Source organism: Mugil cephalus, chromosome 2 (genome assembly GCF_022458985.1).
Source record: "Mugil cephalus isolate CIBA_MC_2020 chromosome 2, CIBA_Mcephalus_1.1, whole genome shotgun sequence".
Lineage (NCBI taxonomy): Eukaryota > Metazoa > Chordata > Actinopteri > Mugiliformes > Mugilidae > Mugil > Mugil cephalus.
This window is the reverse complement of record NC_061771.1, coordinates 5779174-5805565: the sequence shown is the minus strand read 5'-3', so window position 1 is coordinate 5805565 and position 26392 is coordinate 5779174. Positions and strand designations below refer to the sequence as shown.

The following is a 26392-nucleotide window of genomic DNA, read 5'->3' as shown; positions in this document are numbered from 1 at the left end:
CTTAATGTGAGATAAAAACTGAACAACTGTCAAATTAATGTAGAATATGATCCTTCAACTCTGCAACTCTGGACTCTGCTTTTTTTCCCTTAGTTACGGTGAAACATTAATAACATAGGCAGCAAAACACACCCTCATTACTCAACAGTCCCTGAGTCAGATTGATGATGTATATCTAAATGTAGCGTGTAAATATCATAGGCATTTCATTTTATCCTGGCCATATCTATGGTGCAACTTTACTGTAATTCCAAAGGCAGATTTAGAGAGACACATAACTCTTAAGTCTCATTTAAGGCGCCAGACTAAAAACACTGTAGACACTGTAACCTACGTATGTAGGCTACGTACGTTGGTTACAGTGTCTAGGCTGCTAGGCTACAAACGTAGCCTACGCCGGTGTGAGCCTTTTGTCCTTGTGCACTTGTCCGTCTGGCTCGCTCTGTAAAAACCTGCGGTGCTGTGTCTATTTTGCTAGTCGGTTTAATTTTTGTTTCCACTTTCTGCATTTCTTTTAGCAAAAGCGACTGAAACTTTTGCCAATATTGCCATGGTCATACAAATGTTTGTATCTCCGAACGTCCTCTGTTAACCTTTCCTGGATGTGTTCCATTTTTATTGATCTAAAAAAAAATCTATCTGACAAACCACACACTCAAACTGTTATTCAGATGAATAGTTGAAGCTTTAATATATTTTGTGTACTTATTCTTTGGAAAAAAAAAATAACAAAAAAACAGTACCGGCAGACATACAACAAAACAAAGTAAAAAAATAGGTTTGTATAACTCATATAACCATAGTAAATTCTAACAACAGCAATTCTTACATTCACAAAGAGCTGCATAATACGTAATACAGTTTTTTCACATAGAAATACATTTTACAACACATGATTAAATGATGGTCATAAAAGATGCAGTCACACTAACAAACCAAAGAACAGTTCACCTGTTAAAATACCTCTCATTTTTGTGTAGGAAGATTGACACGTTTGATCTGTTTCTATCTATCTACTTTTACAGCAATTGAACTGTTTAGGATTTGTAAATGAGTCTAGTCTCAAGGCTCACATGCACTACATGAGTAAAGGTGTGCTGGATCATAATTGTTACAATGTAAAAGTGCAATAAACGAAACAAACTGTGGCCTGTACAGCTACAAATTTTTGCTTCAAGGATGTGACTATCAGCTATGATAACAACATAATAATGTATCCCATAAACATAGTCTGATTTCAGGAAATGGCATGCTTATCACAAGGGTGGGTCTGTCTTAACAATTTGCCCAAGCAGCATTTTTGGACTGAATTAGTCAGCTTGGTAACAAAGAATATACATATATATATATAGAAATTAAACACTGAAGCTTCACATAAACTAGTGGGGGGAAAGGTGCAGCTCTACTATAAACCCAGATAGATCTCTAAAATCAGCCATAAATGATTTATTTTAAATCACTTATTTTGTTTAAAATCTAAGAAACAACTAAAACAACAAATCATTGCAGGAGCCCACAAGGGAACGTGTGGAAACTCACAGGCACTTCCTGGGTAATTTGTATCACCACTCCATGAGAAATATCCACGCTCACCCTTATTTTTACATTAAACTCATATTAAGCTCATATATCCTCGCAGTCTACATAATGTAGACTTTAACTTCTGCACTAAATAAATACATCTTTATCAGTCTTGATCACTCTAACTGGATTGCAGCTTATATAATGTTTGTGATATGTTCTGGATGAACCAATAAGATTCTCTAATACTGTAGATTCACTCTTGACTTATAGCTCTCCTCAGACACAGCTAGCTTCTTCTTGCCTGCTGTGACATGAATGATACGCACATCAGATTATTTTATTAGACATATGTTAACTACAACTCTATCCACTAAGAGTGGATTCAGAATTATGAGGTTTATGGCACACCTTACGACCCAGGTAATGCTTTTCACTTTACCAGGTTTAGGTTCAGGGAATTTGAGTTGTAAAACGGTTTGGTCCCACTAACTTTATTAAGGTTTCAAATGCCTGAGATTTCACAAGAGAGGCAAACTTCATCTGTGTTCAGTGTTAAGTGACTCTTTAAAAACACACAATGCCTGCTTGCAGCCATTCAGTACCATTTTCTATACTAACATTCAGACAGTCCAACAACCTCAGTTATTAATTTTACTTAATTTAACTCCTGCAGGCTCCAAAACTGACCTTTTAAGATTTGTTGTTGTTTTTTTGTTTTTTACATGACATCAGAGCACAATTTAACTGACATGCAAAATGTGTCAACTCTTTTGTGTCAACCAGGGCTAACTAAGCCAAGAATAGATGTGGGTGAGTCTGTCATCTGGAGAGATTTACAAATAGAGATGTTCATATGTGGGATTCTCCGGTGTGCTGCCCACTCTGCGACTGCTAAAGGAAGACACATGACAATAATCAGAAACAGAGAAGTTATTCAAGAGAAAGTATGATGTCCACAATGTGAAAATATGCACTTCTTCTACTATGTTTTGATAAATGCTGTTTATTCTGTCTTATTAACACAGTAGTTAACAATTGAATATAGAAGTATAAGATATGCTTATGAGATACAAGATATTACTGGCAGTTTATTCCAAAATTAAATACAAAGTAATATCAACTATATGTTGTTTTTGACTGTAAAACTATCCATACATCCAGACGGTTCTGATGCGGGTTGAAGAGTTATGGAGATATTTGCTGTCCAGGGTTCCGCTTTGTCTCAAATAAGAAACTTTAATTATGGAGCTCAAAACAAATAGACAAAAAAACTTCAACAGCAATGTCTCTTTCCAGAACAGAAATCACAACTTGGTTGAATCTGTTGCAAGTAGTTCCACTTGTCTGCATAACTACACAAGAAAACAGTATCAGTGCAACTCAACCAGTGCTTCGTAGCAGTCTGTTTTTTTTGTTTTTTTTTTGTTTTATTACTTGATATATTTGGCTTTCATATGAGCCCTGAGACTGGTGAACCTTTGAAGGAAAGGTCACCTAGGTTGAGAACAATATGTGGAAGGAAGCATTTATGTTAACAACACCCAAGACACATTTCCCCACCGAATCACTTAGGTTTGTTAAGGTTTGAGTTAAAGAATGCAACCTATTAAGAGTTAGTATAAGAGACTGAAGGACATTTAATTGTCAAAGAGGATTGTCTTTATTATTATTACTTATTTATTTTTTTCCAAAGTACAGGGTGGAACTTGTAGAAGTGCAGATCACATTTTACACATTCCACTGTTGTAGAGTTACACTCACTTGATGTTCTGTTGGGTAATACGATCTTTACAAACGATTACATTTCATCATCCAACATACTGCGTGTGGAAAACTTCGACCGCCTGAGAGAGCAGTAACTACACTTGTCAGATAAATTTTGTGCAGTTGAATGCGTGTTGCAAAATTGCACTGAAGTGCCGCAGTTCATCAAATCTAATTTTACTCCCAACCCTGTGTACTAGTGAGAGAAAGAAGAATATGAAGGTGAGTAGCATCATTGCATGCTTACTTGTGACTGACTGCTGGAAGGATTGGTGCTGCTGAAGTCTGAGTATCTCTTCTTCTCTTGCGCGCAGATGCAGGAGAGGAAATGGGCATACTCATCTCTCACCTGCAGAGGGCAGCAGAACATCAGATAATACATCTACTTCCATCAAAACTCCCTTTGCCATGCTATTATTTACCATCTTTGTCATCACATTTTCCCTCATAGTAAACATTTTATCTGTTGTGTCATTGTCTCATGTCCATACTGAGCTTTCCACTCACATACGGTGTCCTACCTGTTTAGACAGCAGACAGTGCATGATGAAGACCAGTGCACCCTGCAGGCTGTTGAGGATGGTGAAAATATATGCCACTACTGTGGTGTCTTCTTCAAACAAGAAGGCCCCAAATACCCACATCAGACCCAGAATACACATCTGGGCTATGGCCGTCACGGTGAAAGCTCTGCAGAGACAAGTGGGACAAAACACGGTGGTCAGTCAAAGCGAAACAGATAGTGATAACACGATTACACAGGGATGACTCAGTTTCCACTGCTGTGTTTGGAAACCCCCTGTAGAGTGAAAGAAGAACAAAAGCAGGTATGAACAGGACAGACATTATTTACAGTTTACCGTCTGGTGAAGCCGTACTGGAGAAAAAAAGCTGATCTGATAAATAAAAATGCTTCGCTTAAATGAGGGACGCTATTTTAAAAACAGCTTCTGGCAGTGTGCTCTTTGAAATATTCATCTATGTCCAATCTTTGGTCAAATAAATGAGGAGATTGGGGTTTGATTTAAGACCCTCACATTCAACAACTTTCTCTTTCTGGATTCATCAGTTTAACCAACAGTCCATTAGTCGAACAGGAAGATCATAAACGTGATATAATCTTTTCTTTGCCGCACTGAGGATAGAAATCACAGAAGGTGTTGGACTTTCTCAGCTGAAAACCCCTTCTGCTTTTCAGCACAAGAAGTTCAGTTTCCCAATTCCTCTGGCTAAATTGTTCATCGCTCATTTTTACTTTTAATCTGTTTTGCAGCTGCATAGATTTATACAGCGTCAATGACTGGAGAAAAAAAATAAAAATCTGCATACGTCAGTCCTTCAATAGCAGTACTACGAAAACATTCCTTTCATTTTTCCACTCACAAAACGTCTTTCCGTCAAAGAATTTCCCCATCAAAGGTTCCACTTTTGAATAAATAAACATTTTACCTTAGTGTCTAGACGCGCAGCAGAGAAGCGAAAATGGCAGCAGAAGTTACACAAAAAGCTACGCATGCACACATTCAAGAATAGACACAGACTGACTTAATTTTGTGCAGTTTGGAGAGGTCTGGGTTGAGGCTGGTGAACTTCTGAGCAAGCTTCCAGACAGTGATGATGAAGAAAAAAACATTCAGGATGATGATGATGCACACCGGGCCGAAGAAGCTCCAGATGAGGCCGTTGTTCAGGGATAGCCAGCAGCTACGGTTGGGAGGAAGAAAACACATGTTTACAACATTTTGTGTACGTCACTGAGATAGATTGCGGCTAGTATGTGTAATCCACTGATGTCATTACCATGCAAGAGTAAAGATGCACAGGCACAAAGATACACACTTTGACTTGGCCTCTTACTTCCCACACAGACACAGTTTCCATTTGCTTGTGGTTTACCCTTTCTTCACACACTTACTGCTCGTCAGTGCCGTAGCCTTGTGGTCTAATGATGCCAGATATTGCGACGATAACAAGAGGCGCCCCATAACCTGTGACATATAGGTAGAGAGGCCGAATGCTGGCATTGAACACAAGGACGACCATGCGGTACAGCTGCACCCCTTCTAACAGCATCCATGTGAATACGCCCAAGAAGAAGAAGTGAAGCAACGCCGCAACGAACTTGCAGCCACCCTGTAACATAGTAAGAAATTCAGAGAAATAGCAGGTCAGAATCGATTAAGACAAAAAGACATTTGTGATGATCAGAATTTTCAATAAGATTACAGTCATGTCAGTTACTTTAAGACTAGTGCAACAGTTTAAGATCACTGCAGGTCAAGATCCAGGAAAAGTTCACTTAAAGCAACATTAAGCAAGTAGTTTACCTTAAAATAACAGCTCACAAATTGTTTTGATAGTACAGTGACGTCTGTTGGACCAGTAGGATTTCTGTATCTTGTGTTAGTTGTAGTGAAATTGTCAACTCAGTAGTTTTAGGTCATAAACCAATATAATTTTTTCCTAATATGGATTTAATATGTTTGTAGAAAAATGCAGCGCCGTTTCAACACTGATGATTTGTGTGTAAAATCTTATTCTGCACAAGTTACCACCGTATTAAACTTATAAAGTAGGATAAAAAAAAAAAACTAAAAAAACAAACACCGCTGATTAAGACATACGAGGAACAGAATTAGAACTGTGGTTTATTTTGGAGTGTTCTACGTACAAACAAACCTCCCTGTTCTCCCCATTCCTCTCCCCTGTTGGTATACTCGGTTGTGTTATGTGCGAAAACACACCAGGCGTTGGGGTTTGAGCTTTAAAGCAATCACTCAGATGTTACTGTGAAGACCAAAGCCAGTGTGCCAAGAGCAAAGGTCAACTCTGAAATCCTATGTGTAACAAATAAACAAACATAAAATCGTACCTCAGGTTTAGTTTGTGAAATGCCAGCCAGGAAGACGAGGTCTGCCATGAAGAGGCAGATGCAGAGGTGCAAGTGGATGGTGGTGCGGGTCCCTTGTATGGAGCGACAGAACTTGAACGTCAGGATGCACAGTATCAAACACAGCAGAGATATGATCAGGCCTATCTTGGTCACCACCATGAGCCCAAAGGTGTGCTTAAGAGAAGGAATCAAGACTGGATGTGAGCAACTGGAAATCGTAATGGGTTTATTTTCATTGACATATGAGTAAAAGTGTGAGAGGCACTGAGAGAACTAACCATTTTCAGCATGTAGCTGCTTGTATTTTTTTTTTTTACCTTCATTTTATGACGGGCCATGAGTACGGCGAAGCTGCTCAGGTGGTTACATGTACAAATTGTGTAAGTCTCGTTGGAATACTGCTGAAGACAACCATGTGTGGACCAGGCCCCTGACTCATCCCAGTATGCACAGATGTAGCTGACATTAGAAGAATCCTCGATGTTCTAATACACAAGGCAAAGGCAATGTCATTATTTACTATTGGTCACAATAGCTTAACTCTAATGATAAAAAGAAATAATATACTGGTTTAAGAAGTACGACTGTAAAATGACTGTGGGCGGACATGTGGGACTACCTGGAGATGTCTGAGAGTGATGTTGACATGGTGGCTCAGTTTGTCAGTGGACGGGTTGGAGACAACAACAGACACAACTTTAGAGAAGACCTGGAAGCTGGATTCCACACTGTCTTCGTCTTCATCCTTTTTGATGTCATTAAATGAGTGGTTCATGGATGTCTCAAGGTTCTTGTAGCTCAACAAAGCAGCCATGGCAAAACCTGAAGATGACATAAAAGATGTGTACAGTAGTATCAGAAGAGAAGAGAAGAGAAGAGAAGAGAAGAGAAGAGAAGAGAAGAGAAGAGAAGAGAAGAGAAGAGAAGAGAAGAGAAGAGAAGAGAAGAGAAGAGAAGAGAAGAGACGTTTACCGGGGTAAGTTTCGGTCCCAGCAGCTGTTGTCCAGTCAATGTCGAGACTTGCATTTTCACTTTCCAAATGGACTTGCCCAGTAGGCGGTGTTTTTCCTCTTTGAACCGCAATCTCTGCATCTATTGAAGCAGATAACCCATTTTAGATGGTTGTTTATTATCATCACCATCCTCCCTGGATATTCTAGTTGAGCATTCATGGTGTTTACCTGCCGTTGTGGTCTCTATCTTGGTGCGGTTGCCTTTGAGTTGAGGACCAATGAATAAAATAGATTTCTCCACCGTGCTGAGCAGCCCACTCATACCTTCAGTACTGTTCAGGTGTCCAGGGTGCCGAGGGGACAGAATCTCCTCAGTCGCTGTGAAAAGTTGCTGTCCAAGCCAAAGGACACAGGGAGGGGATTGAGTATAGTATTGAGAATACTAAGAATACTGCTACCAGAATTGCCAGTGGTTTATGAATGTATGTTTGGGGTTTGTGTGTTTTTCTGACCTCCAACAGAGCGTCTCCTTCTGCGTTCCCTTCACCACCAGCGCTCGAGCTCGACAGAGCCAGACAGCTGTTTCTCATCATGAACAAAATGGCTCCCAGGCCTTTGAGCGTCTGGGAGACACAGACAGAGAGAGAGTGAGAAGGAAAACTGAGACCATTCAGCTCGCCCTGTACTGTTCATCTATGTACACAGAACGATTCAGGGCCACTATTCAAATGCAAACTGTTCTGTAAGGAAAATGCTTCCTGATTGTTACACTGCATTATAGTACTAGTTTTGCATGTAAACATACCTGTGGAGGGCCGCCGTCAGGAGTGAAGCTATTACAGTTAAGCTCTAAATGAAACAGAGTAGAAAGTCAGATTATCATCACACCACTAGACTGTGAACTGCAAAACTACCACGCAGACACGCAACACAGAAATACGATGCTATTTACCTTGTGAGGTTGTCACCCCACGCTATCTACAGCGGAATCTCATCAGTCACAACAGAAAGTAGAAGAAAGGTATCGCGAGCGAGAAGGCTCAACTTTATAACAGGAAGTAACACCAGTACATACAATGATGCTCTAAAAGGGGCACCTGAGACAACATACAAGGGAGCAAGTGTGAAAGCAAGGCAAACATCTATGACGGTGACATCTGCGCTAGGAAGGTTGTGCAGATTCATTTTGTTATGTCACGTGGTGAATCGGATTAATAGAAGTAAACAAATAAAATGTTCTATGTGAAATAATTAAAGGTGATAGAGGGAAACCGTGTGCACTCACCCGAGCATGGCATCCTTTCCTTGCCATAATTGGTGTATCCTTTCTGACACTTGCACCAGTAACTCCCATTAAGATTCTTACATGTCCCTTTCTCTCCACATATGTCGTCTTCTTCTTTTTCAGCTTCCCAGCATTCATCAATATCTGTGTAAGATAGGGAGCGTGTTACTGTGGTTTTCTGCCTCAAGGGGTGAAATGAAAACATTGAAACATTACCTGGTGGTAAAAAATTTAATTAGGCTAGTTTAACAGTCCTCTTGTGTAATACACGTGTCTTATTTCAACATTTACTTGGAATTGTTCATCTGTAATAGTTGTTCCTCTGAATCGGGACTCTAATTACCATGGCAATCAAACCATTTAGATACGATCTGCAACTACAGCCCCTGAGGTCTTCTGCAAGTACTCACGGACGTTACTCAGGATGAAACAGACAGAAACCAGTCGGAATATATGAGGTTTTGTCTGAAGGAGAATATCTGCAATGTCACCAGTCACACAGTGCCAGTCTTTCTGTTTTGGCAAAAGGATCTAAAAAAGATCTTTCTCTGCAAACAGTGTTGTGCACTGCCATTTTAAGATTTACCGTAAGAGCTGCAATTAGAACTAGAAGGACGCATGAGATGGTTTTGTGGTTTAGGTCTGAGAATACTGTGTACTATACTTCTGAGATCAGACAGGCAGATTTTAATGAGAGCTTACTTCTGAAGAGATGTCCCCTGATATTCGCAGAGTTGTCATTTCGAAGGGTTGTTCGTTCATAACATGTAATACATGTACGAATACTGTCTGGGATTTTGTTGCTTCAGTCATATTTGGTATCACTCTGGTAGTGGACACATTTAGCTGCTGGCAAACCCTATTTACCTCTGCTGGATAACAGAGATTACTGACACACTACTTATGTTGCTGCTATGCTCCGTTTTAGCATTTATCACAGAGGTCACGGTACATTTGAAATATACATATGATTTCATGTCTGAATACACCAGTAAGAGTTTATTCATCTTCCAAATGGTTATGTGTTGGCGACGGAAGTATGTTGCAATAATTTGTTTCTATAATTGAGGAAAACCCCATGAATGCATTTTTGTACTTGGTTGTACACAGTGACAAAAGCAGCTGTGTAAAATACAGTTTATCAACAAGATCTTGATAAGAAGTGCCTATTTCTGACCTGTTTGTCCATCAGTCAGGCCTCACTTATTACCAGTTTGGTAGAGCCTTATTTCACCCTTCTCGGAAAAGCTTAGGCAACTTAACTGAAAAGAGTCCACCACTCACCTTCACAGCCTTTACCGCTGACATTGGTGTACCCAAGCTGACAGTTGCATACGTAACTGCCATACAGGTTACTGCAACTGGCCTTAGGACCGCAGATGTTTTTGTTGTTGTTACACTCGTTGATATCTGACGGAAGAAAATGAACACAGTGGTCGGACTGGAGGGCCACACTAACCATTTCAAGCAAGTGCCCTCACTGTACACATAAAACAACTGTTAACAGGTTTTAACCATCAAAAAGCTGTGGGCCCGCACAAGAACCGACAGCCTTAGCAGTCTACAAGGGTTTGGCACCCACAACTCATCCACACTCACACTTACACTTACTCACACTTACCTTGGCACTGCCCATCTACTGCTGTGAAGTTAGTATTATTCCCCTTAGAATTAATGTAGCCAGGGTTACACTGACAGTAGTAACTTCCGTTTGTGTTGAAGCACCTCGAATCGTTCCCGCATAGATTCCTAGTGTCGTTACACTCATCGATATCTGTAGATATGAATAAAAACATAGAGCATAAAGGTCAAATACCGCAGCTGCTGAAACAGTGTTACTCACTCTGGTCAGTAAACATCAAATTAGTAAATTAGTATTTTTTTTAGCTCCTCTGTCAGCCTTAAAGCACTGCTGTCCATCTCCCATATTTCTTTCAGCGATTGTTAGGGATTGTGGTGATCTAAGAATTTAAACCTCTTCTGCTGTTGTTTTTACAGTAATCTGTTCCAGTTATGAGCTAAAATGCCAAAAATGGAAAAACCAAAGGGCATATCAGCAAAAAAGGTTACTTTTTAAAATCCAGCAAGCAGCATTGCATAATGGCAACAGCGATTACACCTCAGCGTTGCCCAGAATTCACAACTGAGCGTCGCTGTACAATAAACATGACAGCATAGAAAAGTGATTTACCGACACAAGTTCCACGTTTTTTTGCGAGGCCCACACGGCACGTGTCACATTTCACCAGTGCATACATCAAGGCTGTGGAGAAATAGAAAAAGACCAGTTAGTTTGGTTTCATGATAACACCCCCCCCCCCCCCACACACACACACACGCACACACACACACACACACACACACACACAATTCACGCTCTAAGGCGGTGGAGCGTATGGATCACTTCCTCAGCATAATACAGTGCTTCTCTGCAGCAAAGTATCTTTGTTCTTGAATTAACGAGCCCACTTTTTCACCATGGAGGAGCACACTCCCCTAGCGTTACCATCTTGGCTGATAAGTGTAAAATATAGGGTATTTCTTCATAATTCTGTATCAGACGGAAATGTTACTCTCCTGTTTGCTTGTTCTGTGGCTTCTAGACGCTGACAGTTGCCAACAGTGGTGTTTGTGTGACGTCGGTTGGTGTTGCCACTTGACCACCAAGAATTTTGTGTACATGTCTTCCCATGTTGCAACCATATGCTTCCTATTCCTTTTTAAACTAGAATCAATTGTACCTGAGTCCCAAATTGAGAATGCAACATTTTATCTTTTGCCTTATATTAAGCTTTTCTTAAGGGCACAGCCCTTGCGAGGTGGGGTCCTTATAAGTCTGCCAAGGTTTCAGTGGTCCACCTCGTCTTTGCTCTACCTCCTTTGATACCCATTTTTTATATTAGTAGGGAGTCAGGCAATGCCGAAATGGCTACAGCTAGAGCCACTGCACTCCTTATCGCATACTTAATGTTTGATTTGTGAAATGTTGGGAACACACAGCCATCGTCATGCTTTCAAATTGATAAAAATGTCATTCCCGTCTACCACGTAGTGCAAATGCTGAGGACATAGCTAACTCACTTAGTTAAGTCCATCACAACAGTAAGTTGCCTGATTTTGTCTTCTTCTGCTAAGTCTCCACCCCTTAAATGCCTGAATTGCACACCACAAAAGACACAAGTCAGTCACATCTCTGTGACTAGTGAGTCACCGATATGACTGAATACAGCCGCCTGCAGACATGTTGTTAATATCCCCAGATCCCTCCTCTGTGTTTCCCTCTCTCTGCTACAATGGCCCTACTGTTGCTGTGTGATGAGGCTGTAGCTCCCACACTTACTTCCACAGGGAAACCAGACAGGGTTTGACAGTGACAGTGAGTGTGCAAAAAAGTGTGACTGGGTGTAATTATAAGATGAAATAACCACAGCCAGAAACAAGGCCCGTGTTTATTCACAGGGCGACATTATACTCGGATCACATCTGATTTCAGTCACCATTAAGTGCAGAGGTAAATGAGAAATGGGCTTTCTCTGTTTTCTCTGTTTCTCTGTTTCTTTAACCATGTCATACCTGTAAAACAAAAACTGTAGCGATATCCGAAAGGGGACATTTTGCAATTTAAAAGCTGACAGTCACAGTTGAGTCATATGACTGAAATTTGCAACCAGTTTCAAAAGTAAGGGAACTTTTGTGAACTTGTGATAATGTGGTATTGAGAATAATACTTCTGTTTTTTATGTGATGTGCCATGTTGCATAAAATCGTATATCAAAATGAGATTTAGTTTCTTACCGGTAAAACCAACAGCTTTCTTTTATAAACCCTGATAACATATGGACAGAATCTCACAAATAAATCATCCAAGGCTGTTCTGCTATACATATACTTCAGTCATATTACCCGACTGCATGATTTGCACAAAAATACATTAGTAACAGAACACCGAGTAATGTCAATCACTGAATTTAATATAGCCTACTTACAAACAGTTCTTTTTAGTGAGCACTTTTCATAGATTTGTGACAACCAATACCGGAAGCATGGGTAAAAAAAAAAGACTTTCCCCACTTATTAGCAGTCTGAAGTCTGAAAAAAAAAAATAAATATATATATATATATATATATAAATAAATAAAACAGCATAATCTGTGGTTTGCCAGCAAGCGCTGGTAACACGCTTGAACATGACAGTGGATTATGAGGCTAAAAGATGCTTCCTCTTTTGACTTGACATGGTACTAGAACTCTTTGCACCAGCAAGTTCTGGGCTGTTTTCCTGCTGTTTTACCTAAGGAACCTCTCGCAATGATCCGGTCTGATCTGATCCAAGCAGCATCAGAGGTGACAGAGGTTTCTACAGGCAACAGCCTGAGGAGAGTGATCATTATCTGAGAGTTTGAAAATTACTGATGAGTCGTTAACTTTTTCCATACAAAAAAAATGTCCCTTTTCTACTGTCAAATGTCAACATATCAGTTTCACAAGTTGTGATTCATTAACAGTTTCATTAAATGGCTAGTGTTCTACTAAACCAATACCAAGATGAAGAAGTACATTAACACAAGAGCATTTCTTACACCGTGTCTTTTGTATTTCCTTTTTTCTCTTCACACACCCAGGCAGCCCCACAGGCACAAACACACACATACGCAAAATAGTCTCATTGATAGACTTACCGAGAAAAATGAGTTCCCTCTTAAACCCCATGTCAAAGGAAAGCTGGAGCCCCAGACAGAGGATGACTTCAGATCAAGCACAGCTATGAATAAAGCTTTAAAGCTGAAGGATCCTCAAGTGTATCCGTAGTTCCGAAAAAATCCCCAAAGCACAAGCAGGGTGAAAAGGACAAAAAGAAAAGGTGAACCTTCAAAAACTGTGTTCTTTTTGTAGAGGATATTTCTATGTGAACAGTGAACCTTCACCAGCTCTCTTCCTCCACACATTCGTACTCTCAGTCTGAGCACGCCTCACTCTTCCCTTGATTAGCCACCTCCCTTCTCTCTTTCTCTTTCTCTCTCTCTCTCTCTCTTTGCTTTCTGTGTGTGTGTGTGTGTGTGAGAGAGAGAGAGAGTGTGTTTCTCCACATTTCACTTATCGAAGTGCTTCTTGTAGGACCCTTTCTTCTCCTCTCTTTCACCCCTTGTCTGGAGCACATTCACTTTCCCGCCTCCAGTGCCTCACAGACACCCCCCCTCTTCTGGCCAAAATAATTTCCTGTGCGCGTCCAGTGGGCCTCTATTTCAGGAGCTATTCGCGACGCCCTCATGAGACACAGAAAGAGGGGTGGGGGCGGGGGGGTTAGGGACTGGTGAGAGCGCGATGACGAACGTTCAGTCTAAACAGCTGCTGCTGTACTTGAGTTTTGCCAGTAAGTAATCTTATATCCGTTCCCATTCTCAACCAGCTCTTACATTTCCTCCTACTTTTCCTCAGCGTTCAGCCCTTCACCCACTTCCAGTGACAAGCCCTCTGCTTTTTCTCAACCCCCCAGACAGCAAGAAAACCAGCAAGAGACGGATGAAGTATGACCTCTATTAAAGTGAACTCTACAAGACCACAGTGTTGTGGTCCAGAAAAGAATCCTGTTAACATACCATTAAAAAGAAGTCTACGAACTACCGACATGGCCCTAAGCTAGATCATTCAACATATATAGAGAGCTGGAAAGGACATGATCAAAAGTTACAAAGTCATTTTAAAACACCCAAAGTGCTGGACTGAAAGTAAGTAAAAGGTTTTATGACTGTGAACAGGGACACTGCATCAGGAAAAAAAAAAACAGCATGAAAAACGGGCCCCCAGATGACTGCCTTTTGCAATAACAACAACAAACCTCTACCCTATGACAGATTTCACTAGTTTGGACTGGGCGATTAGCATGTGTATGTCTTTGTCTTTTCCTGGCCCTGCATTGCCCCCACCTCCCTCTCTACCTGTAGATCGCCGCTAACTGAAAAGACTGACCATGAGGTTAAATGCTGCAGTCACTTAGTCAATCCAAAATGTTCAGCAAGTCCCACCAACAAATTTCTTATACTTTTGAAAGGTACAAAAACCCGACCACCCAGTACTTTACCTAGAACATAATTTAGACCTGGCTCCCTGCTGTGTAAACCTCCAAAAGTTTCAAGTCCCTGGGGAAAGTTTCTGCAGTGAAAATGAGACTAAGGCAAATCAACAGAACCGATAGTGTTTTTCTAATGTTGCTGGAGGCCCAAAGACAATATTGGGGTTAGGGTTAGAGTCTATGTTGTTGTACTCAAACAGTTTCCACGTAGACTGGGGACACAGTGGAAAAACCTTTACATGTAGCTGCACAACAGATTAAATGTGAGCAGATAAAAGTTTAGTTCAACCACTTTCTCAAACGGATGAAAGGAAAGACCTAAAAATTAGAAAGTAGTACTGTATGATTGTGTCATTGTCACTGTACATAGACACAGTATTTACCACAAGTATTATATTGTAGTGTGAACACCAGATGACAGGTGCCGATTAGATGCTATCCAACCAGCCGTTTTTTTTGTTTTTTTTTGTAGTACTCATTTATTAACTCATTCATAGTGTGAGAAAAGCTTGACGTTGCGAACTCTTTCCCTCCCTCTAGTCTCCCATTGGGTCTCTCTTGTTATTGTGACGCATTATCTTAACTGTCTATTGGCGTTTTCCATCATATTCCCTCAGACAAAAGGTCAGCCATATGAAGACAAATGAGCAGACACATGGCGACAGGCAAATCACATGCACATGCGGGGAGGAGGAGGAGGAGGAGGAGAGAATGCAAGTTCATGTCCCTTCAGCATCTTTAGCAAACAAAAGACTAAACAAAAGCAGACACAGCATGTGCGTGTGTCCTGCATCTCAGTCAGGTTCTGGAAAACCAACTTTATCTAGAGTGTATACTTTAGTCGTGGAAGGATATAGTCAGTGTGTGTGGTTGTGCGCAGCCGCTCATACTTACTGCCACTGAGCATCCATCACTCAGCACTGTAATGGACATCGTTGTGACCATCAATCAATCGAAAGAAGAAACCGTGTGGGAAAAATGCAATCTGCCAGAGGGAGAATGTTATTTATGCGAGACCAATAAGTAGCTATGAGGACTGGGCATTTGTGAGAAAGTTGTGTGGTTATGCTACGCTCTCAGGGTGCTTGCTCTTCTGTTTTTGGGTCTGTCTAAACTTGTGAGCACAAGCGTGAGACACGTTTTTCTTTCACCAAAATAGCTGAAGCTGACAAAAATTCTCCGACCACCGCTCTGTACTGATATAGTACGCACATGTGAAAGGTGAAAATGGTCGTCGCTGTGCCATTTTAAATATATCCACCTGTGGGTACATACCAACAACATCACGTGCGCCACATATTGTACTGAAACTGGAGGCTAGTGTTGCATGGGGATAATAAAAATGGGTCTGGCTTATGCTAAAGAAATGCACACACTAAAAAAACACCTTCTGTTTAAACGTCATTTGTTCAGTTTTACACATAATGTTTTGAGTCATGCTGTGAAGACAGTCGTACTGCATAATGATAACAGTATGTTCAGACTGCCTGTGAAAACATTATTTTAATTACTGATCATTTTAATCTCAAAATGTTTTGATCTCAAATGTCAACATTGCATTAGACCTGGCCATAAGTCAATAACTGGATCCATGATTTTTCAATAAGGTGAGTATTTATATTTGGTAGGCGAAGACAGTACATACCACTAAATCTGGGAATTGTGATCAACTCAAATTAGGGCCTTGAAGTTAGAATATTCATTTATATTCCATAAATACACATATTTATAGAAAGCATAGATTACCATTTTCTAAGCAAGAAATCCATCGACCAAATGACTGTTGAGTTTAAATAATGTCACGATACATCAGAATGGTTTTATAGATTTTTTGAATGTCTTCAACATAACCATTGTAGCATGTTTGCATGAGGATAGCAAATCAGCATTTGTGGTTTTCCTTTGAGATCATGAAGAGAGAAAAAAAGACAACATACCGAAAGCCACAGAGAGAAGCTAAAACCAGTCATATGATCTATGTTGTTTATTCCAGTCAAAGCTCTTACAACAGAGGTTTGAATCATTGGGAGGATTTTAGGGAGCAGTTTGGATGAACTACCAGATAATTATGCATTACAGCAGCCCAGCCAAGATGAAACGATTGCATGAACTTTTTTTTCACCATAACTTTGAGGCAATGTGCCAAGTGAAGCCTTGACAGCCTGGTCAAATACCCCAGTGTTCCTCACATTAGTAGTTGAGATCAAGATAATGTCATAAAGCTAAATTATCATGTAATGATTCTCTGTGGTGCTTTGGGCCAAATAAACTTCAGTTCAGTTTTGTCAGAGTTTAGAAGCAGGAAGAAACAAGTCATTCTCCAATGCATGATTGGGATTTAAACTGCTCATTTGTGTCATTGGGTTTATTGAATATATATAGCTTGCTATCGTCTGCATAGCAATGAAATTGCATGCAGTGTTTCTTAATAATATTGACTGAGGCAAGTGTAGATAATGGGAAAAGCATTAGCCCCTGTTCAGAAGCCTGTGAAACAAAATATGTCTCATAGATAAAATTCAGACCAGTCTAATGCGGCTTCAATGCGGATAACACTTTCAAGTCTCTGAAATAAAATATCATGATCAATACCACCAAATGCAGCACTAATATATAGCAAGAGGAGTATAGAGACAAGTCTAAAGTTTTGAGGAGACCGTTTCTGTGCCAAGCTGAGAGAAAAGGATCAGTCTAAAACCTGACTTAAGCTCTTCAAGCACAAAAGGCTCTTGTCTTGTAGGTGGATCAAGATTTTTTTTTTATTATTATTATTTTTTGTGAGGAAAAGCAATTGCAACTGATCAAGGCCACTTTGTGAGGGTGCTGCTGGGTCTATATAGGAGGCTCCTTACTCTGCTCTTGGCCTTCTTGGGTTTCAGACCCAAGTTTTACCTCATTTATTTTTTTCTGTTATTCCTTGGCATGTAGCTGTGTGTCGTGTCCCTCTTTGGTTGCGAGCTGCGCTGTTTCTGCCATGACACCTGTGATCGCAAAAAATATGTGTTGAAATTCTATATACAGTTGTTGGTTGTTGCAACCCACCCACAAATCAGCTGAAAGGATTTCCAGGGAACCATCAATACATTATTTAATGACCTGTTCCATCCAGTTAAGTTCTAGAAAGTACATTTTAAACAATCCCTACAAACGTACAGTGTTTGAAAGAAAGATGTAAGCTCTCCCCCAGGATAAAAGCATTGCCATGATACACAGTATGCAAGAGATATTTCACTATTGCATCACAGTGACATGGTTGAAAGTTTCCTGTGGAGTTTTAATACTAACACAGACTTACTAATGTCCAGAGTCCAGAGCTTCTGGTGCACACACTCCCACGAGCAGAAACTTTCCATATGGAAACAGGATAGATGGATCATAATCACACAGCTGCAGTTGGTGTTTACGTCCTGAGACACATATCCCAGCGCTGGGATGACATTATTTTATTTTTTCACCAGTCCAGGATGACGGTTGGCTCTAGCACATAGATCTATAACTGTCAACCTCCTGTCTGTTACCACATCCTTGTTTCTCCCCCTCTCATATCCTCTTTTCTTTTAATTTGTGAAATCATTATCAACAGTTCTGTACTGTATTACCCACATTCACCTGTTTATAAATCCATAGTCCAGTGCCATGTCCTCACCAAACAAAGGTGTAACTAAACGCGGTAGATCATTCACATTATACTGTAGGTTATTGCTCACAGTGAAACTTAGTCAGCGCCACATTTTTTTCTTTAGTTTAAATATCGTAAATGTGTTATTATGGGCAAATAAAAATGTTTATTTTTCATGAGCCATTATTTTAGATGGTAGTTCAATTATAATGTCAGAATAATTGCAAAGAAAATAGCTGTTTCCTTACAGTCCCTGTGTTATTATTACAATGGTGTCATTAAATACTTTCTATTTTGTCTAAACCACACAAAAGCTACTTATGCTGTTAGTTTTAACAAACAAAAGTAGTGAAACATGTGCCGTACCAAGCTCACTCTGCCCAGTCTCAATCAGTGCACGTGCCTCCTCCTCTTCTGCTTTTATACCGTGTACTTTTAACCAGAAGTACAGCTCAAACTTTTTCCGGTCCCGAAGTGGCTTCTCTTTGTTGGCGCATATGCTAGTGACATGCTATACGGATGCAAGGTTTGCACAGACAGACATTAGGTACACATACACAAAAAAACAAAGACAGAGGGGGTTGTGATTCTAAGAAAATGTCAGGCTTTGGTTTCACAAGGTTCAGAGGGGCTCACTTTGAACACAGGAAAGAGAATGTAGTAGTGAAAGTGTGTCTGCATCTTGTACAATTAGTGTGGCCTAAGATGTGGCAGGAGCTTCGAGAAGACATGATCACAGGATATCTTGGCTCTGGTTTTGTAATCGTGGTGACTAGCAAAGGACATCAGCAGCTTTGACATCAGATTGAGCATATTGTGTGTTTACAACACAACACTGCTGGGTGCTACTGACAACAAAGCTGTTATGATGCACTGTCCTTCCCTCCCTATGACAACCCTGCTGTTAAAAAAAAAAAAAAAAAAAAAAAAAAAAAAGCTTAACCATCGACAAAAGATTAAGATTTCATTTACGTCAAACTAAGATGTGTTTTTTGCAGTGTGATACCTGGTGAAGTGAGTCTGAGTGGAATGACTGCTCCATCTCATGGGGTTGGGCCCAAAATAGTTCAAATATGAAATGATGACATGATCATAATGAGCAGTCACGTAGTTCACTGTGAGGGGAGTTATTTGTAGATGGCTGGTATATAGTTGTTTTACTTTTGATGTTTCAAAAATAGACTGGAATCACATTATTCTCCCACCATCTGCTTTAAGTCATAATCCCCGTAGTGCTAACTCTAACCATAACTGTATCCCTAACTCATGCTCTAACTATTACAACAGATGCCAGAGAGCCACACAACTCTACTGCCTACTCTGTTTCTTGTGTCAATGTTTCTTGGAGGGAAAAAAGGTGTGAAAAAAACTGACTTTACAGCAGAGAACAGAGACAGCAGGAGCAACACACATCGTAGTTGCTGACAGTTCACACTCAAGCTCTGCATTGCTCTGCACCAGTTTCTTTTTTGTTTGGACAACTGTTCACTGTGATCATCATTGTGGTTCACTGGTTTGTAAAACAATAAAAATGTTATATTTTTATTTAAAAATGTTATATGTTAACTTTAAAAAAAAAACAATATATATATATATATATATATATATATATATATATATATTATTATAATACATATATACACAATAGTGTTCTAAGCTGCTACTGTACAATAGTTTATCAGAGGTTTTTAGGCAAAAACAGCTGCGGCTTTAGGCTGAGGTTGAGGACTGTTGAAACCATAACCCCAACCCTAACCAAAGCAACATACGCCTGTGGGCTGTAAAACAAAACTAACATAACTCTAGTGTTTCACACAAATAAGACAAAAATATGAGAAATCTGAAATATTTTTATATTTCGTTTACCTTAAATTTGGTTGTGACCACACACATACAGTATATGTTACGGAGTTTTGACATGCTGGCTGAGAAACACTGTCTTAGTCTGATTGTCTGATGTGATGTGTCACATGACAACGGTAATGCTGCTACACCAAATACAGTGAAATGTCCTTGCATTTACAGTATTATGAACTGAGTGTCTGTGGTGACATTCATGTGCAAAATTACGAGTTTGTGGCCCATGGCTGAGTAATTCTTGACACTGTGTCTCTGGACAGATCAAAAATAGACCGCAGTTACCCCTTACTGCCATAGGTGCCGCCAAAGGGAAGGGAATGGAATTTTTTACGGCTGCCACTTTAAAAACGTCTGTTGTTATACATTTTCTTGATTTGTGTGCTGGCCATTTTAACCCCCGCTGGTTGCTGCATCTTCTCGGGACAGGGATGTTATGACATCACAACATCATTAGTCATGAACATGAAGTTATTTTTATTATGTAAGCAGGCATCTGAGGCACTCTTACTGCTATTTTTAGTATGATTGCTGTGATCACTGGAAACTCAACCTAAATGTGACTAAAACCTGATTCCTGTGGTTTATGTTGAGTCACGGATAGATTTTACTTGGAATCAGATGTGAGGATTGTCATGATTCCAAGCTACAGTCATCAAATTGTGTCTTGAGAGGCCCCTCGCAGAAATACCATAGCCTACTGTGCGTACAAATATTATTCAGCCAACAGTAGACTGCCTTTCTCATTGACCTGTTCAGCCAAAAACCTTTCTCTCAGCAGTGGTTACAAAATTTTCTTCCAGCATTTCAGTTTATATACGTGCAATGACTTGTTAAGATTGTAGGGTTTATTATTGTGACTTCCTGTTGTTCGAGTTCAAAACAGGAACATTTTATTGACACAGTGTGAGCCTTGCTATTCATCTCAGCCCTGCAGCCAACACAATACAGGAACTTCAGTGATTATCACTCCATCAGACTGCCTTCCTATTTTCTGAATAAACTGCTGTTTCTACAAACAGCTCACCAGGTGGAAACCTTAGCATCAGATTTGACAGGCGCCCCGTTTCCACATTTCACTTCCTGGGGAAGCTCTCACCACCCTGGTTGCTTCCTCAATGATCAGATTTTACTGTGTTATTACTGCTGTCTGCATAACACTGACCTTCCTCCAGAACCACCAACACTTCTTAATGACTGTATTTTACTGCTCTTGTGCACACTTTGTTCTCTCATCAAATCCCGAGCTCAGCATAAGCAATGTGTGGTCCAGTGTACATGCAGTACTGCTGTCTACTCCTGCTGTGATATAAACTAATATAATGCTTCTGAAATTGTGCCGAACTGTCTGTGTGAGAGTGTGCGCATATCCTTTCTCTGGAACGTCATCTGGCGTGCTTTGGATCTCTCTGTTTATGTGAGACTCCATTAGGGTGCATATGTTCGTGTCTAGCTGATATGTACACAAAAGCACAAGCTGAGAAAGAGGGATCAGATTTAGTGAACTACAGTTTTCTCCAGCCACTGATAAATTAATCACCTCTTTTCCACCGACATGGCACTTTATCATTCTATATTAAAATTAATGTGGATTTCCCTTCCTTCTATCCGTGGTGCATTTATTTTGCCCCCCCCCCCCCGTTCTCTTCCTCCCTCGGCCTGTCTGTGAAGTGAGGGGGTGGAGAGAGGTGACAGAGGGCAGATGTTTCCTTCCACGACTTTGAAGAGGCTCGTAAAGATGAAGGGTGGAATAGTGGAAAAGGGTAATGCCTGTTTCTCCGTGGAGGCTGGGTGTACTTAGGAGAGCCACCGCAATCACACTCGGCCGACACAGGCCTCGTTCTGGCAGCAGCTCTGGAAATGGTAGTCCGCGGTGCAACCTTCTGCTGCAGCTACAAATCTTAATGTGGTTTTCACACTGCATTTCTTGCCGAAAACACACTAGTGCATCACTTCGCAGCATATGTGTTTGAACAAACAGAAGTGTGTCTGTTCAGGAGTTGTTTGGAGTCCAAGTGTACACAGAGCGCTGCAATGATCAACCAAAAGTTTCCGTTCCTTATAAACTCGGGAATGTCATGTTGTCATCTGGTAAACTATAACTTGAGTGTGCACTCTGTCTGTGCATCTGTTTGTCAACAAATGTGAGGGCTCAGAGTGTTCACCTTTTGCCTGAATGCAATATCTGCGTGCGCCTTAAAGCTACATGTTGCCACCATGTGGAAAGAAATCACGAGTCACAAGGAGGTCACATGGCAACATGACGTAGTATGGTTTCCAACTTATTGGACCGTGTGAAAACTTTGTTTCACTTGTGTAGAAAGCATAGCATTCCCGACCATTATTAATATTTTATTTGAGCCTACAATACAGCACAAACAACAAAGGAAGCATGCCCCAAATATGGCTACAAATGCCAGAATATAATCAGACAGAAAAAAAAAACACATTCTAAAAGGAATTTGCTAAACTGGAAGCTGTGCTGAGAGAGGAAATTGGATTAGTCTGACTCTGTGAAGTCAAACTAAGAAGAAGTGATAAGTATAAAGGAAACTCTGGACATTTTTTATGGTGATACAACTACTTAGTGAACTACTCTGACCAGTCAATCTTAACTCAAATCTTTTCGAACATACCTAGAAAACTGAATGACTGTTAAATGCATTACAAGATATAATATATAAACCTACATCTAAAATTCAAATACATTATTTAAATGAAAAATATATATAAATTATTTGGCATCAAACAATAAAATGAGGTATTATTTGAAGTAGATATTAAGAATATAATGTTCACGTTATCAGCTTAATGAAGTGACATGTCAACAGTCTTCCAGTAGGGACATGCTCTGCGGCTTTTCCAATTCAAATCCATCCCGGTTTTCTTCTTTTATTTATTTATTTATTTTGCATGTATGGATTGTGTTGTGTTGTATTTCTACTACTGGGGCATGATTCATTGTTTGTGCTGTTTTTTTTTTTGTTGTTTGTTTTGTCATCAGGAACTAAAATAACCTTAAGTAGCTTAAGTACCTATTGACTGACAACAAATAAACCCCGAACATACTAAAAGCAGCTCTCCTGCGCACATAGTAAAACACACTTTTATGAACCAAAGCTCAAAATGAATGTATTTTAGTCATTCTGGTTTAACTTCACTTTCTGATGGCATTATTTTCACACATTAAACCAATTTCGAGTCTTTATTACTTTGACATTTGATTTCATTTTAAAAGCTTTTGTATTAGATCAGATTCTTTCTTGTTTTGTGCCCCCCTTCTAATTTCAACCGTGCAGCAGTGTGTAATGACGGCATGAAGGGAGGAAGGAAGACAGGGCGCAGAGGCATTCCACCCGAAGACACAACTCCCACGCACATGCTGCTGGATACCCGTGGAGTTCCAGTAAAAGCTTTCCAAAGGCTGATATGCCGCAGCAATAACAATAGCGAGAATTACAATTTTCTATAAAAGTATAAAATTATCCTGACATGTACAGTAATACTACAGGTTTAAACAGCAGCAGCATGATAGCATCAAAACATATGACTGCATTCAACAGGATTGTCTCCAGATTAAACATTTGACCCTCACGATTTTAACAATCGTGACTTGCAGAAGGTGTAATCTCTGTATAGCTGTTTTGTCAGTGAGTGATTTAAGCTGTAAAAGAAGAGAAAATATGATATTAGAAGGCCAAAGAGGACACACATCTTTGTTTTTATGGATTTTAAGTAGCCAAACCCAAGCTCACCTTTTATGATAACTTTGGCCAGTGCCTCACTGGAGCCTATGTGGTTGGTTGCCACGCATTTGTATGTGCCACTGTCGCCCTGTTTGACGCGGGCTATCCTCAGCGTGCCATCCCTTGTGGTCTCTGCTGCAGGAGGCATGCTCGCCCTGCCCACCCGGCTCCATGTGTACCGGATGGGATGAGAGCCATGGGCGAGGCACTGCACCTGGAGGGCATCTCCGGGTTGGAGCCTCACCTGATCAGGCAGGCAGGTGGCATATGGAGGGGCTGCCCGAGGAGGAGGACAGTCAGTTTTCAGCTTGAGCAGTGACAGAGAATATGTATTGTAACTGTGTCGCCCGCTCACCCTCCACCTCCATCTGCGTGTACGCCTCACTGAAGCCATGTATGTTGGTGGCATTGCAGATGTATTGCCCTGAGTCCTGGCGCCCCACGCTGGTGAGTGTCAAAACTCCACCAGCCACCGTGTGTTTCCATGGCAGCGGTGCTCTTAGCTTGGACCAGGTGATGACAGGAGTGGGGGAACCTGGAAGGAAGGACAGAAATGAAGGACCACGTGAAAAGACGAGACGAGAGCATAACTGAGAGCATATGACACAAGCATACAGGCATCTTACCAGTGGCCTGACACTCCATTGTGACCGCATGTCCCTCCACCACTGTCATTTCTGTGGCGCTCACTGAAGCCACTGGTGCTCCAAGGCCTGTCACGACGTGGATCTGAATTTTGATCTCTGTTATGCCCTCAATGTTCTCAGCCTGGCAAATATAAACTCCTGAGTCCTCGGGACGTACTGCAGGCCACTGAGCAAACACAAGCATCATGGTCAACTTGTCATCCTACATCAGGGATGAAAGCCGTGAAGTTTATGTGGCCATCAATTCACTTTTCACCTGTATGGTGCTGACATCACTTGTTTCCTCAGTAACCAGGTGCAGTGTGGAGCCCTGGCGTTTCCAGATCAGAGTGGGGCGCGGCCTGCCTGTGGCACGACACTCCACTGACACAGGGTCACCTATCCTGACCTGCAGGGGCCCGGCTGGAGTCAGGTGCACTTTTGGAGCATCTGTGATGGACAGGGGGTGAATATATTGCACACACAAGTTCATTTGTATGCCTGGCAATATGTTCATCAGTAATAAAAAAAAAAAATCTTTTCGCTCTGTTTTTGGCCCCTACCAACTACTGAGACACTCGAGTGTGTAAAATGTGGTGGGGCTCAAAGCTTTCTAATCAAAAGGATCCCAGATTAAATCATAATTTTGCATGGGTTTTTCTAGCTTTGTCACTGCACATACAGTTGTGGAAAATCTGGAATGTGAAGGCAAGCTCACGTTTGACGTTGAGCACGGCGCTGGCAGAGCCGCGACCGGCAGAATTGGATGCAAGACAGCGGTACTGTCCCTGGTTTCCAGGTCGGGCCTTAGCGACTGTCAGCACAGACCCATCAACCTTCACATTGTCTAGAAGGGAAAAAAGGAAAATTCAGGCAGACAGTGATTGTATGAACAGCGTCTGTGCTTACGTGTTATAGCTCCCCACCTGCAAATGCTTGGTTATGGGCTCTCCTCCACTCCAGTTGGACTAGTTGTGCACCACTCCCCACTTGGCACCTAAAACTGACAGACTCTCCTTGGCGCACAGTAGCAACTCGGGGCTCCACTGAGATGACAGGAGCCTGGCCAGCCACTGCACAGACAGGCAGAGCTGATGATATCTCACACACACACACACACACACACACACACACACACACACACACGTTCATGAATCAACTCTGTGAACCTTTAGACAGGTCTGGGTAAAGCACAGAGTACACAAACGCCACCCCAAAGCAAACAGCCCGAGCAAACACACAAATTGAACAGAAGTGCTGCTTGATGACAGTGCAAAAGAGAAAATGTACAAAAAACAGATTTCTCTCGATGCACATGGAGTTAAAAAAACAGCATTTCCTCCTATATTAAACACATAATAGTCCCATTAATGGTTCAGTTTTCGTTGTTACCGTCTCTATAATAGCACAATGAGATGAAAACTATCTAAACAACTTTTCAATTTTTTTTTCAAGAAAATATGTCCCTTTCTAGAGTTTTTCCCTTTTCCATAGATAGCATGGATGCCATCAGTGAATATACTCAATACTCAGGGCACTGCTTCTTACAACACTTAAATGTGATTCAATTATTTCTCAGCTGAGGGGCACACGAACAGAGGAAGCTTTCAGTGTTACAGAAACATCGCCGTGTCATAAGTCAGTGTTAATACAGCAAATGCAGTTCGATCAGATAAATTACCTGCACATAAGAGAGAACACAGGATCAGAGCCCCAGGTGATAAATCCATGATGAACGGAGAACAGTCCCACTTCCTCTGCCGTGTTCAGCCTCTGCCTGTCCACCTCTGTCTCTTATCACTTCCAACCTTTAACCCTTCCCTAACCCCTTCCCCCGTTCAAATACTGTCACCAAGTGCCAGTCACGTATGAAGCGCTCTTTATTATATTTAAACAATCTTTTCGAGCTAATAATTGTCTGATTCCGAGGGCCCTGAATGACATTCAAGGACTTTTGAGTTGACTGACTAAACAAATAAATGGCTGAAATTACAGCAAGAACCAAGGTTTTAGGATATAAGCAGGTGAAAAGGGCAAACAATGGATTTGTGTGAC

The 26392-nt window shown here is 40.9% G+C and overlaps 2 protein-coding genes across 6 annotated transcripts; both read right to left on the bottom strand.

Moving 5' to 3' along the window:
- Positions 1–666: 666 nt before the first annotated feature.
- Positions 667–13530, bottom strand: LOC125004370 (adhesion G protein-coupled receptor E5). Of its 3 annotated transcripts, none has more exons than XM_047578930.1 (17): positions 13099–13530; positions 10611–10682; positions 10041–10193; positions 9704–9829; positions 8420–8563; positions 7940–7983; positions 7647–7757; positions 7363–7525; positions 7154–7273; positions 6789–7003; positions 6499–6666; positions 6161–6355; positions 5204–5421; positions 4834–4992; positions 3810–3978; positions 3536–3637; positions 667–2412 (listed from the first exon to the last, which is right to left on the bottom strand). In XM_047578930.1, exons 1-17 carry the CDS (start codon positions 13127–13129, stop codon positions 2374–2376), a joined length of 2229 nt encoding a protein of 742 aa, XP_047434886.1. In that variant the 5' UTR covers positions 13130–13530; the 3' UTR covers positions 667–2373. The 3 variants fall into 3 exon arrangements, with proteins under 3 accessions (XP_047434886.1, XP_047434885.1, XP_047434887.1); XM_047578929.1 differs by having other exon boundaries at positions 667–2415; positions 13099–13528; XM_047578931.1 differs by having other exon boundaries at positions 667–2415; positions 6801–7003; positions 13099–13522.
- Positions 13531–22957: 9427 nt separating this feature from the next.
- On the bottom strand, positions 22958–26166 carry LOC125004568 (basement membrane-specific heparan sulfate proteoglycan core protein-like). Of its 3 annotated transcripts, none has more exons than XM_047579247.1 (8): positions 26019–26166; positions 25264–25410; positions 25056–25184; positions 24615–24787; positions 24338–24524; positions 24067–24246; positions 23721–23987; positions 22958–23629 (listed from the first exon to the last, which is right to left on the bottom strand). In XM_047579247.1, exons 1-8 carry the CDS (start codon positions 26065–26067, stop codon positions 23625–23627), a joined length of 1137 nt encoding a protein of 378 aa, XP_047435203.1. In that variant the 5' UTR covers positions 26068–26166; the 3' UTR covers positions 22958–23624. The 3 variants fall into 3 exon arrangements, with proteins under 3 accessions (XP_047435203.1, XP_047435201.1, XP_047435200.1); XM_047579245.1 differs by having other exon boundaries at positions 25264–25428; positions 26019–26131; XM_047579244.1 differs by lacking the exon at positions 26019–26166 and having other exon boundaries at positions 25264–26005.
- Positions 26167–26392: the final 226 nt, after the last annotated feature.

Excerpts from the sequence above, each read along its gene's own strand:
- LOC125004370 (XM_047578929.1), bottom strand. The coding sequence starts at position 13,129 with ATGGGGTTTAAGAGGGAACTCATTTTTCTCG. Across the intron at positions 7,758-7,939 it reads CTGACGGCGGCCCTCCACAG|ACGCTCAAAGGCCTGGGAGC; the intron begins GTATGTTTACAT and ends TGTGTCTCCCAG. Across the intron at positions 4,993-5,203 it reads GGCTACGGCACTGACGAGCA|CTGCTGGCTATCCCTGAACA; the intron begins GTAAGTGTGTGA and ends TCCCAACCGTAG.
- LOC125004568 (XM_047579244.1), bottom strand. The coding sequence starts at position 25,489 with ATGAACGTGTGTGTGTGTGTGTGTGTGTGTGTGTGTGTGTGTGTGTGT. Across the intron at positions 25,185-25,263 it reads CCATAACCAAGCATTTGCAG|ACAATGTGAAGGTTGATGGG; the intron begins GTGGGGAGCTAT and ends TTTCCCTTCTAG. Across the intron at positions 23,988-24,066 it reads CACGCAGATGGAGGTGGAGG|CCCCTCCATATGCCACCTGC; the intron begins GTGAGCGGGCGA and ends CTCCTCGGGCAG.